General features: G+C 48.0%; 1 protein-coding gene across 1 annotated transcript; it reads right to left on the bottom strand.

Annotated features, from left to right (window-relative positions):
- Positions 1-13,086: 13,086 nt before the first annotated feature.
- Positions 13,087-13,386, bottom strand: LOC116640699 (cytochrome b-c1 complex subunit 8-like). Its single transcript, XM_032417858.1, has one exon. The coding sequence runs from the start codon at positions 13,330-13,332 to the stop codon at positions 13,087-13,089; it is 246 nt and encodes an 81-aa protein (XP_032273749.1). The 5' UTR covers positions 13,333-13,386.
- Between the last annotated feature and the right edge of the window lie 326 nt (positions 13,387-13,712).

Genomic DNA, 13,712 nt, shown 5'->3' with positions numbered 1-13,712 from the left:
TCACCTGTTACTTGCAGCTAAAAACAGCCCCAAATGGATTCAAGAGATTGTTTGATTTTATCCTCACATTAAATTGAGAAGTGGGAATTAATTTATCCATTTTACAGGTGAAGAAACAGGGTCTCAGAGACCCAGTGTGGTCCAGCCACGAGTCTAGTGCAGGCCCGTCTGGCCCCAGAGTCCACTCAGTGAATCATGAATCGGTTCTGCAAATGCTCACATGGCATTTGCTGTGGGAATTAGTGAGTTGGGTTTGAAGATGGGAATGTAAATGATCAGAGCCTGGACTGGGCTCTGGACTGAGAAGTTGGAGCATTAATGACTGGCCAGAGCAGAAAACGTTCCCTTCATTCTCCCACTGAAATGCAGGGGGTAGAGAATGTTTTGCTCAGTTATTCAAGAGCTTTGTCATTCTCTAGGGCTGCAGGTAGAAGGGAACAAGAGGGGACTGGTCTTAAATTGCCCTCTGAGAAGCTGGGTCAGACACGAAAGATGATGATTTCCCAAACCAGAAAGAACCCCACGGATCACCTGCCATTTCCGTGCTGCAGACGGGCAATACCAAGTCTTCGTGGTTAGCGAGCCCTCACTGTAAGCCTGGTATCCTTTATGCAATGTGACTTACACATTTAATTCTCACGACAAGCTAGTAACGGCATGCTTCCCATTTTACAGATGGAGAATTGAAGCACTAGGAGTGTTAAGTAACTTGCCCCAAATCACATAGTTGTCGACTGACTAAACCTGATTTGAACTTGTATTAATGAGCCTGAAGGAAGGCTGCACTAGAAACCTCCACACAGGGGCGCCTGGGTGGCTCAGTCAGTTGAGCATCCGACTCTTCGTTTTGGTTCAGGTCAGATGATCTCAGGGTGGTGAGATGGAGCCCCACGTCTGGCTCTGAGATTCTCTCCCTCTGCCCCTCCCCCCACTCACATGTGCTCTCTCTCTCTCAAATAAATAATTTTTTTAATTTAAAGATTTTTATTTATTTATTTGACAGAGAGAGCATAAGCAGGGGGAGCAGCAGAGGCTGAGCAGGGAGCCCAATGCAGGGCTCGATCCCAGGACCCTGCTTGTTCTCTCCTGCTCTCACGATCCCAGGATCATGACCTGAGCCAAAGGCAGATGCTTAACCGACTGAGCCACCCAGGTGCCCCTAAAATAAATAAATCTTTAGGAAAGAAAAGAAACCTCCATACTATTCTGAGGCCCCAGTAGTGCGTGCTGGGCCACACTGATGGCAGAGTGCAGACTAGAATCCACACCTGTTTCCGCACTGGTCTGGTCCCCATGATAGGCCCCAGCCCTTAAAGCTGTCAACTGCCACCCCACTACCCACCATTTTCTACCACTGAACCTTTGGAAGTGTCCAGCTTCCTTGCTCGTGCTGGTGCCCCAAGATGGACTCATAACTCTTTCTGCTCCAACCAGACAGAACACTGGCCCTTGGGCTCCATCTCCCACTCCCCTACAGGAAAAAATTTCATCCCTCTCCCCTCCTTCATGAGGGCTAGAGGGCTTGGCTGAGCAAAGACTGTTCTTAGAATATCCTTATTCTTCCTAAGGTTACTTTGTACCCAACTATATGATGCATTATCTCATTTAACCCTCACAACATTTTACAAAAAAGAACACTGAAGCCTGGAATGGTTAAGTAACTTGCTCACAGTAAGTTGACCAAACTTCTGACCTCTATGTCACGAGAAGGCAGTGTCCTCAGTGCCACAGGGGGGCTCCCATCCATGTCCCCTGCACAGCCCCTAAATTGAACAGAGACTTACCCAAGCGCCACAGCAGTCCCCATGCCAAAGCAAAGGCCCCATTTTCCACCAGGGCACTCCAGGCACAAGGTTGAGACCCCTCACAGCCCTGGGCCCTAAGGCAACCTTTTTGGCTACTCTGACCTTTGGCTAGTCTGGGGCTGGGGCAAATTGGTGAGGCCTGTTTGGGGTGCGCTAAGAGGGCCCGCCCGGAGGCCAGACATTTCCCCGGAGTTTGAGCAGCATTTGGGAGAACGGTCATTGCTAGGCAGTGAGTTATGACTTCTGCTTCTTATTCCCTTTTCCACACTGGCCAGGTACTCCTTGGGTGGGCTGGGAGGAAGGTGCAGGCAGTTTGCTTTCCCGAAACATAACAGTATTGCCTGCTCACTGTAAAAACATTTTTTGAAACAACTCAATACAGACATATAGAAGGCAAACGTGAAAATTTTCACCTCTCCAAACCCACTCTCCTCCCAGAGGCAGCCCCTGTCACGTTAATGCAGACCCTTCCAGGTTTTTCCTGGGCACTTACAAACACAGAGGAGTCCGGATGTGTTCTGAGGCCCCCTTTGCCTCTGAGATGTAGCGGACATGCTGAGAAGGGCTCCTACTTCCACCTTCATGAATCATGGGAGGTTGAAAGTCACTTCTTTGAGTCCCAAGAATGGTGTTGGGGGAAAGAAGAGGACCCTATGTGTCCAGTCTCCTCAGTCTCTGACCATTGCTTCTGCCCTGGCCATCTCCTTTCTCTGACCCAGATGAAAGGTCAGCTTCTTTCTGGATTCTACCCTAAAACTCATGCACACAGACATTGGTCAGTCGAGTAGACTTCACAGAGGGTTTGGGGTCCCAGAAATGTTCACGTTGTACCCCGCGTAGCAATTTTAAGTGTCATCTCTGTGATGGGTTCACATCCTCTCAGGCATCCCCATTCCCAGGGAGGGGTGCTCCCTGGCCCTTTGCCCCATGCATTCTACCACCTTGACCCTTGGGAAATTCACACTCTCCTCCCTTCCTAACCCAAGCAATTCAGGCCCCCAGCTCCTCTATCAGACTCCTCTTGGAGCTAACACAAAGGCCTTCCATTGTTCTGGGCCCACTCTCCTGAGCAGGCATCTGCGGCACGTTTCATGTTCTCTTGCTGCTCTCATGGACCGAGATTGGAGCTCTTATAAGGCAAGGAGGCTTCTGTTTACATCTGGGTTACATATTTAACAAATATAAATAGTTTGGGGGTGGGGTTTTTCTTTGTTTGCACAAGTGAAATCATGTTGTACATGATGCTAAGTGACTTCTTGTTTCACTCAACCGAAAGCACAGACATCTCCCAGGTCACTAATAGTAGCTGAACTTCACTGGGAACCTAACTCGAGCCCCTGGGCACTCTGTATCTCTGTTGGCCCAATCTGGTAACCACGAACCACATGGGGCTCCTGAGCCCTTGAAATGTGGCTGGTACTAGAAAGGAATCAAATTTTTAATTTAATTTAATTTTAATTATTTTAAATTTAGAAACAAAAATATTTGTTAAATATGACTTAGTTTTTGGTAGGACATTGCTTACGATATTATTGTTGTATAGCTGAAATGTGCTGTAGGGGTAAAATACATACCAGATTTCAAAGACTTAGTAGGAAAAAAAGAATAGAAAATATCTCAGGGGTGCCTGCCTGGCTCAGTTGGTAGAGCATGTGACTCTTGATCTCAGGGTTGTGAGTTTGAGCCCCACGTTGGGCATAGAGATTTAAAAATCTCAGTAATAATTCTTACATTGATAACATGTTGCAATGATATTTTGGATACATTATGTTAAAAATATATTATTAAAATTAATTTTACCTTTTTACTTTTTTTAACATGGCTTCTACAAATCTTAAAATTATAAGTGGCTTGTATTGTATTTCTATTAGCGCTTTAGCGCTACTTTATATGCATTACCTCACTATTGCACAGATTGATTTAACAAATATTTGTTGACTAGCTTCTATGTCTCAGGCAGTAGCCAGGCACTGGTGATACCGCAAAGAACAAAACAGCCCCAAATCCCACTCATCAAACTTCCATTCTAGGTTGCTAATTTCTTATAACTTTATCAGGTAGTTACTATTATTATCCCATTTTATAGATGAGGAAACTGAGGGAGAGAAAAGTTAGATAATTTCCCCAAAGTCACAGAGCAAATAAGTGGTCAAGTTGGGATTTGAATTCAAGCACTCCGAGCGCACCCACAGGGCACCATCCTGTAGGACCGCGGATAACCCGCTGTGGCACCATGTGACTGTATTATAACGTCTAATACAATAATAATAACCTATAATAATGGCCACTGCTGCATACTATGCAGGAACCGAACAATACACGTTATGAAAACAGGTGAACTGTGGTTGAGGGCAAATATAAGATGTTGACGAGAGACAAGCTTTAGGTCTGAGTTCATAAGCAAGGCCAGAGATGGGACAGTGAGGGACGTGTTCAGAAGCTGGGGGCGGGCTTGGCTGCCCATAAACAGGGTCGCGCTGTGCAGCAGCTGCCGGGGCGGGGTGGCCTGGCGGGCTGGGGGCCCAGGCGGGATAGGACAGCAGGGCTGGAGAGGAGGCTGCACGTAAGGGCCAGCGCACAGTGGGGCCAGGCACCGAGAAGCTGTTCCTCGGAAGCCGCCATCCCCCCTCCAGGCCCTGGGCTCGCCCACCTCTTCCACGCAGCTGATCAGTCCCTCGACAGGTATGTACCGGGTGCCTACTGGCACCGACCCCAAGATAACCACCTTGCAAGGGGCCTAATAAGATGTTTTATTCCACCCATCACTTTACGGCTGAATGATGGGGCTCAGGGTGATGAAGTGATCTAGTAAACTAGTGACACAGCTGAATTTAAACCCAGGGCCACCCGGTTCCAGAACCCACAGTCCACTCCCCTTACCGGCTTCAGCCTGCCTTCCGTGACTGCCCACCTCTGGACACCCCCAGGGTTCTCATCCTGGCTCTGTCCCTGACCGTATGACCTCCGGCAAGGGACCTCCCCTCTCTGAGACCTGGCTTCCTCATTAATAAAATGGAGACTGAGGCACCTGGGTGGCTCAGTCATTAAGCGTCTGTCTTCGGCTCAGGTCATGATCCCGGGGTCCTGGGATCGAGCCCATCGGGCTCCCTGCTCAGCGGGGAGTCTGCTTCTCCCTCTCCCACCCCCCCTGCTTGTGTTCCTGCTCTCTCTCTCTGTCAAATAAATAAATAAAAATCTTTTAAAAATTAAAAAAAAACTTAAAAAAAATAAAATAAAATGGAGATAAGAAATGGTCCTTCCTCCTGTCTTCGGTCCCCAGGCCAGAGCAGGGAGGAACCCCGCACTCCCTGGTGCTCACCCCTGGCCAGAGTAGGAGGAATGGCAGCCCCTGACCGGGCAGAGGGGCTTCAGGAAAGGAGATAACGACACCTAGTGTTTTCTATGTGCCTCATTTAATCCCCACAGTACCCATAGTAAAGCAAGTACTATCTTCAACCCATTTTGCAGAAGGGAAAATTGAGGTATAGGAGGCAGCAGAGCTGACTTGAACCTGAGCACTCCGGCCCTTAGGGCCCTCAGGTCTATGCTGGTGAACACTGTGCTGCATTGTCCCTCAAGCTCCTACCACTCCTGTCTAGTCCAATATGAACCCCCACCCAGGGCACCCAGAGCTTTGGCTGTGAGAAACAGCCTTGATCCCCAGCTTCCTGTCTGCCTGGCCTTTGGGGTGCGGTGAGGAGATAGGCTTCAGAGTCAGCAGACCCAAATTTAACTCCCCAATCAGTTCTACTGATCCAATTGGGGGTTTGAAGGCCCAACATGGAGCTCCAACTCACAACCCCGAGATCAAGAGTCGCATGCTCTACTGACTGAGCCACACAGATGCCCCAGTTTTCCCATCTTTAAAATGTGGGGTACTTGACCAAATGCAAGGAGGTAAGAGAGAGGTCTGCAAAAGTGCCCAGCACAAAATTTCTTAGAGGACTTCCGGGGAGCTGAAGTGAGGGGAAGAGGCTCCTGGGTGAAAGATGAGGGCAGGCCAACTGGGGAGAGGCTGGGAGTGAGGTGGGGAATGGGGCCATCACAACCCGGTGTCAGTGGCCTGGAACTCAGGCTGGGGTGCATAACAGGGATGGGGGGGCAGCAGGGTTGGATGAGGTCAAACCCAGGAAGAAAGCAGGGCCATGCTGAGGGTGGAGTGAGCCTGAGGTGCATGTCCCGCCCTGCCTCTTACCTTGGCCCTTCATAGGTCCTTGCACATTCTCCAAGATCCTGGACTGATCAGTGTTTCTGAAACCCATGTCCCCTGCCTCTGCCTGTGGCCCCGCTCACCCAGGCTCAGAAACTTGGAGGCCTTGGAATCATCCCCCCATCCTGGCCATGTCCCCCTCAGTTTTTAAAATCCATCTCCAGGGCATCCTCCTCTTCCTGACACCCTTACCAGGTGTGATCTGCCCATAGCACAGTTAGTCCGTAGCTGATTTCACCCAGTCCTGTGTTACAGACATTCACAGGGCCCAGGGCCCAGGGCCAAGCACCGAGCAAAGGCTTAGGGATGGCTTCATTCCACTAAGTCCGCCAGGTCCCGAGACCTATCACTTCCACTCTCAGGACTTCTGCCCCTCGCCTGTGCTCAGGCTGTGCCCTCTCCTTCCCACGTCACATGCCTTGTCCATGGTCTCCCCTTCAACCTCTTCTCCAACCCATCTGTGCGAGATGACACCTACTTTCATCTGGTTCTTTCAACAATTATTGGTCCAGCAAGTGACTATAGTTAATAATACTGTATTTATATTTGAAAGTTGCCAAGAGAGTTGATGTAAAAGTTATCACCACGAGAAAAAAACAAAACAAAACTGTATCAACTATGAGTGGTGATGGGTGTTAACTAGACTTATTGTGCTGATCATTTTGTAACATATATATAAGTATTGAATCATTATGTTGTACACTTAAAATGCATATGATATTATATGTCAATCATATCTCAATAAAACATAAATACAGTTTTTTGTTTTGTTTTTTTAATTTACTGAGCCAGGGGCGCCTGGGCTCAGTTGGTTAAACATCAGACTCTTGGTTTTAGCTCAGGTTGTGATCTCAGGGTCATGATATCGAGCCCCGTGACCAGCTCCGTGCTCAGCTCCCTCTCCCTCTGCCCCTCCTGCTTGTGCTCTCTCATATAAATAAATAAATCTTAATTTTTTATTTTAATTTTTAATTTTTTTTTCTTACTGAGCCCACTTTTGTACACCAGGCCCAGTCTTAGCTGCTAGGGACACAATGGCAAGTGAAACAGGCTGATTCCCTCACTTGTGAACTCACACTGTGTGGGGGAATCTGACATTAAACACAGAATCCAATCGCAGACTGAGGTAAGAGTCAGCAGCATAAGAACAGCGTTGAAGAACCAGACTGTGGCCTCCTGGGGCCAGTGCAAGAGTGAGGAGTGGCGAGGCGGAGAGGTGAGGCTGGGGGGAGGATGCGTCAGACAGAGGCCAAAGTGGCAGGATGAGTCAGGCTGTGGCAGGAGTGGCCAGAGTGGAAAGGGCGTGACAGAAGACAGGTTGGAAGGGGAAAGGACATGGTGACGCTGGTCCTGTGTGCAGGGAAAGACCCCCTCTCACCTGGTCAGTCCCCTGCTCCCACACCTTCTGTGGCTCCCTTTGGTGGCACACTCCACAGCCCTTCGTTGGCCTCCAAGGTCTGCACTAGCAGGAGAATCCTGTAGATGGTCTTCACCTCCTCCCTTCCTCACTCCCCACCCTCACTGTGTCCATTCACAAACATTTTATGAAGTGTCTCTGGTAGCAAGGGACATTGGTAAGCCCTGGGTATGCACACAGCAGGGGACAAAACAGACGTGGAGCGGGCCGTGCCCCTTTGGAGGTTCCTGCCCTCATGGCCCCTGTCCTAACCGGCTCCTTCCAGCTCTACAGGCCTCACCTTCTCAGCCCACCGCATTCACCTTGACCTTCACGGTGGCTTCCTCACCGCTCCGACTCCACATCTGTTCCTGGATGGTCTCTTCTTTTCACAGCAGTGAGGGGTGTAGTTTATTTTTTTCTTGAAGATTTTATTTATTTGACAGAGAGAGACACAGCGAGAGAGGGAACACAAGCAGGGGGAGTGGGAGAGGGAGAAGCAGGCTTCCCATGGAGCAGGGAGCCTGATGCGGGGCTCGATCCCAGGACCCTGGGATCATGACCTGAGCCCAAGGCAGACGCTTAACGACTGAGCCCCCAGGCGCCCAGAGGGGTGTAGTTTAGAGACAGAAATCGGATGGGGCGCCTGGGTGCTCAGCCGGTTGACCGTCCAACTCTTGGCTTTGGCTCAGGTCATGATCTCAGGGTGGTGGGATCGAGCCCCACGTCAGGCTCTGCGCTCAGCGGCTCAGCGGGTAGTCTGCTTGGGATTCTCGCCCTGTGCCCCTCCCCCACTCACGCTGGTGCGAGCGCGCGCGCTCTCTCTCTAAGTAAGTAAATAAATAAAAAGACACAAATCTGAGTTTCTTATGCCTGAGTCGTCCTGCCTGCTGTGCTCATCTTGGCCCCAGGTTTGTTTCCCTCCGTAGCCCTCAAATCTGTAATTATTAACCTGCTTACTGGTTTAGGAAAAATGGAAGTTCTGAAAATTATGGCAGATTGAACATACTTGTCTAATTCCACGTCCTCCTAAAACCCCGCAAAAACTACAGTAAAGAGATTTTGTTTAAGGCACAAACCCACTAAGAGGAGGAGAAGGAGGGAAGAGATCAGAGCATAGCATCGGGAAGCTGGAAAACAGATGGTCGGGTGGTAACTACACAGTGATCCCAAGAAAACTGGATGGGGGAAGAAGGATCACAGACTCCCCCAGGTACCTGTTTAAACGCAGGGGTGTCTGAAATAAGAAGAGTTTGGAAGCTGTTTCAAGATCAGAATTATCAGGTCCCTTGGGGACCTGACATTGGGGTTCCTTCCCCAATCCCGGCAGAAGACTGGAGGTTTGTTCTCTGGAAAGGATAACAGGAGTTCACTGGAATGGGGAAAGTGCAGGTGCAGGGGAGGGCAGGAGCATCCTCCCCAAGTCAGGAGTGACGTGAACATATACGCTGGGAATGCTGAGACACGCACTGTCCCTGTGTCCCAGCTGGCCCCCGAGAAAGCTGGCAGTCGGGGCTTTGTGCTCCAGGCAGGGGATCAGAAAAAGTTTTCTCAAAAGTAATCTGACCAGGCCAAGAAGACCTACTGTTAATATCTTCATAGAGAGAAGAGAATATCCGGCATCTGTGAGGCAAGAGCGGGATGTTATTTTAAAAAGAACAATCATCAAAAAAAAAAGATGGTGGCTCAGTCGTTAAGCGTCTGCCTTCGGCTCAGGTCATGATCTCAGGGTCCTGGGATCGAGCCCCGCATCGGGCTCCCGCTTGGCGGGAAGCCTGCTTCTCCCTCTTCCACTCCCCCTGCTTGTGTTCCCTCTCTCGCTGTGTCTCTCTCTGTCAAATGAATAAATAAAATCTTTAAAAAAAAAAAAAAGAACAAACATCATCAACAACAATAAGCTCTTGCAAATTAAAAAGTCAATGGAAGGGTTGGAATAAATTTGAGGAAACCTTCCAGAAAGTAAAACAAAGAGAAAAATAAATGGAAAAGAGGAAAGTAAGAAAGAAAATTAGAGGACTGGTCCAGGACACTCAACATGTGGACAACAGAAATTACAGAAAGAGAAAACACAAAAAAGAGAGGAGATATCAATTAAAGATTGAAGACAATTCCCAGAACTGAAGGACACACGCTTCCATATTGAAAGGTATCTCCAAAGTGCTCAGTGCCTGGATGAAAATAGACCAGTATCAGGAGGCTGTCGTGAAATGTCAGAACCCCGGAGAAAAAGAGATCTTCTACCTTCCAAATTGGAAAAGACATCCCATACAAAGCACCAGGAATCAGGATGCCTTTGGACTTCTCAGTAACAGCACTAAAAGAAAATAATCTCCAACTAGAATTTTTTATAATAGTGATACCAAAACTCCAATGGCATTTAAAATATGCCAGATTCTGTTCTTTTTAAAAAATAATTTAAAAAAAAGATTTATTTGAGAGAAAGAGAGCGAGAGTGGGGGGAGGGGAAAAGGGAGAAAACCCTCAAGCAGATTCCTGGCTGAGCGTGGAGCCCAATGCGGGGCTCAGTCTCAAGACCCATGAGATCATGACCTGAGCCGAAACCAAGAGTTGGATGCTTAACCGACTGAGCCACCCAGGCGCCCCTTTATGGCAGGCACTGTTCTAGGAGTTTTTAAAATATATTCTGTACCCAGCCAAATTATTAAGGGTGAAAGTAGAATGAAGATATTCGCGACAAACCATAAGAGACTCTTAATCTCAGGAAACAAACTGAGGGTTGCTGGAGTTGTGGGGGATGGGAGGGATGGGGTGGCTGGGTGATAGACATTGGGGAAGGTATGTGTATGGTGAGTGCTGTGAATTGTGTAAGACTGATGAATCACAGACCTGTACCCCTGTAACAAATAATACATTATATGTTAATAAAGAAAAAGAAACACTTAAAAAAAAAAAGATATTTGCAGACATGCAAGGTCTCAAAATGTCACTTCCCACACCCTCTTTCCCAAGAAACTATTGGAATAGGTGCTCCACAAAAAGGATGGAGTAAATCAAGAAAAAAGTGACCCCAGGGGAATCCCTAGGAAGACTGATCCCAGAAGATCATCCCAGGATCAGTGGCGAACTTCCTGAGAAGCTCCTAAAGCTGAAGCTCCACGTTCCTGCACGTCCTGTGAGTGCTGGCACTTGTAGAGGGTTCTAGGTGGGCAGGAGAAGCCAAGTTGTAATCAGAAAGCATTTCTGCTAGATTGCCTGATGAGATCTCAGAAGAAAAGGTCCTGAGTCTCCAGGGGATTCGAAGCTCTAGGAATTTATTGGTTTATCTTATCAAGCTAAATAAATTATACCTAATTTTATATTCTTTTTTTTTAAGGGCCCCCAGACTGTATAAACTTTAAAACTTTAAACCCTACAAAATCCAGCTCTTTCCCGCCCAGAATGATAACTGTTCACCAGGTGTAAACTCCTGATCCTTCCGGGTCAGCCCGAGATGCAGAGCTGCCTTGCAAGAGAGCATCGTTCCCTGAGGCAGCCCCCACACTGTGACTGAGCCAGGCAGGGTCTAAGGGCCCGAGCATTTCAGCCAGGCTTGGGACACTCTGATGGGCAACCCTTTGCTCCAAAGCTCCCTGCCAGGCTGGGGGCCTCATTGAAGTTCCTTTTCCCTCTGCCCAATCCTGCTTCCACCCACTTTCTTTCCCAGCTGTTGATCCCTAATAAATACCTCTGTCTCCCCGTCCACCTCCAGAGATACCCAACTGAGACACCTGATGTGTGTGAACATTTTGGGAAGACATTTATTTTTTTTTTATTTTTTTATTTTTTTAAAGATTTTATTTATTTATTTGACAGAGAAAGACACAGCGAGAGAGGGAACACAAGCAGGGGGAGTGGGAGAGGGAGAAGCAGGCCTCCCGCAGAGCAGGGAGCCCGATGTGGGGCTCGATCCCAGGACCCTGAGATCATGACCTGAGCCGAAGGCAGACGCTTAACCGACTGAGCCACCCAGGCGCCCCATTGGGAAGACATTTAGATAACTGGTGGAGAGTGGAATTCATAAAAACTAAGCAAGTGACAAAACAGGACAATTATTAACTCTGGGGAAAACAAACAGCTGTACAAGAAAGGAAAAATGGGGGCGCCTGGGTGGCTCAGTCGATGCAGCATCCGACTCTTGGTTTCAGCTCAGGTCATGATCTCGGGAGTTGTGGGGCAGAGGCCCTCCTCCCCCCATCAGGCTCTGTGCTCAGTGGGGCGTCTGCTTCATTCCCTCTCTCTCTCCCTCTCCCTCTGCCCCTCCCCCCACTTGTACCCTCTCTCTCAAATAAATAAATCTAAAAAAATAAAAAAGGAAAAGTAATCATAGCTTACATATAATAATGTGCACAATGACTACTGAACCAACCAAAATTGTGTTGGGCAGTTTGGGGAAGCAGGATTATGTGTATGGGGGGGCAGGTGGCAGGGAAAGAGTTAAAACTTTATCTTTCTCAGTAGAAAATCAAGAGATAGTGCTTAAAATTGAAACATCAAGAAGTGGCAAAACAAGCATGCTACTTAGAGATGATGGAGATAAATGTAAAATACAGTCAGCTGAAAGAATTGAAAATGGTGTCTCTGGAAAAGTGGAAATGGGGGAAGAGGGTGATGGACAGCCTTCTGTTTTCATAGAAAACCTTATAATACTCATTATTTCTTTAAATCATGTATATGTATAACTTTCATTAAAAAAAAGAATCTCGGGGTGCCTGGGTGGCTCAGTCGTTAAGCGTCTGCCTTCCACTCAGGTCATGATCCCAGGGTCCTGGGATAGAACCCCGCAGCGGGCTCCCTGCTCAGCAGGATGCCTGCTTCTCCCTCTCCCACTCCCCCTGCTTGTGGTTCCCTCTCTCTCTGTGTCTCTGTCAAATAAATAAATAACATCTTTAAAAAAAAATACATTTCTTAAAAAAAAAAAAAAAAAGCGCCCTATCTCCTGTTTCCGGCGGGGGGGGGGGGCAGCAGAGGGAGAGGGAGAGAGAATCTCCAGCAGCTCCCGCTGAGAATGGAGCCTGGCATGGAGCTCAATCTCATGACTCTGAGATCACGACCTGAGCAGAAATCAAGATTCGGATGCTCAGCTGACTGAGCCACAAAGGTCCTTCCAGGCATTTACTCTTTATGCAGAAGAGAATGAGGAGCCAGCCAAGAAAGATAAGATCAGATATGCTGGTAGGTCTGAGACTCAGAAAAAATTACGAAAAGCCGCAAGCCCCTTACTTGGGACACGTGGACCCTTGCTCAACAAAAAGTGACCTCATCCTACCTCCCCAGGGCTTCTCCAGTAATTTCCTATGGTCGTTTTACAGAATGGGGTATGACTAGCACTATCCTAGGGATAATTTTAATGATGTGTGAGCGCAATTTTTTTTCAGTCCATAAGAAGTTTATTACGCCTTCAAGGTACTATAATGTAGGGGCGCCTGGGTGGCTCAGTCAGTTAAGCATCTGCCATCAGCTCAGGTCATGATCCCAGAGTCCTGGGATGGAGCCCCACATCAGGCTCCCTGCCTTCTTCTCCTGCCTCTGCCCTTCATCCCACCTTGTGTGCTCTCTCTCTCTGCTCTCTCTCTTTCAAATAAATAAATAAAAGCTTTTAAAAAATACTATAATGTAGACTTTTCTCCCAGAGAAGGGTCTTTCCTATGCAGGAAACCATTATCCAGATGAGTGGCTCATTTATCATTTTCATAGGCAGCTGAATTCTTCCTGTTGGATTTCTCAAACTCCTGGGTCCCCCATGTGTAGACCGGATAAAACACTACAAATGGCACAATGTGAAGAATGCACGCCCGTGAGCGGAGCAGCATGTTGGGGATGCCCTGGCTGAAGCAGCGCCAGAAGATGTGTCGCTCAGAGGGCGACAAGCTGTAGGTGATCACATGCCACATCCGTGTCAGATTCCCAGACTCGCGTCCCATGGTCGTGGCAGCCCCTCACTCCTGCGGGGGTCACTTCGCCCTCCACACTTGCAGGAACCATCAGCCTCCCCATGATCAAATATGTTTTAAATAGTTACAATTTTAGGGGCACCTGGCTGGCTCAGTCCACAGAGCATGGGACTCTTAGGGTTGAGTTTGAGCCCCATGTTGGGTGTAGAGATTACTTAAAAAATAAATAAGTTTTGTTTAAAGTTACATATTTATTTCAGTTGGCATTCAAAAAAAAAATAAAACGTGCATATTAAACCCATGACTCCATGGCCATTATTGCTTAGGACTAACTTCATGAGGTTGATACTCCATTGACTAAAATTTGGGACCTTGTGGGGCACCTGGGTGGCTCAGTCAGTTAAGCTGCC

Source organism: Phoca vitulina, unplaced genomic scaffold, assembly GCF_004348235.1.
Source record: "Phoca vitulina isolate PV1807 unplaced genomic scaffold, GSC_HSeal_1.0 scaffold2, whole genome shotgun sequence".
NCBI classification, from domain to species: Eukaryota; Metazoa; Chordata; class Mammalia; order Carnivora; family Phocidae; genus Phoca; species Phoca vitulina.
The sequence above is the reverse complement of the archived record's forward strand: the minus strand, read 5'-3'. Positions and strand labels throughout refer to the sequence as shown.

Excerpts from the sequence above, each read along its gene's own strand:
- LOC116640699 (XM_032417858.1), bottom strand. The coding sequence starts at position 13,332 with ATGGGACGCGAGTCTGGGAATCTGACACGGATGTGGCATGTGATCACC.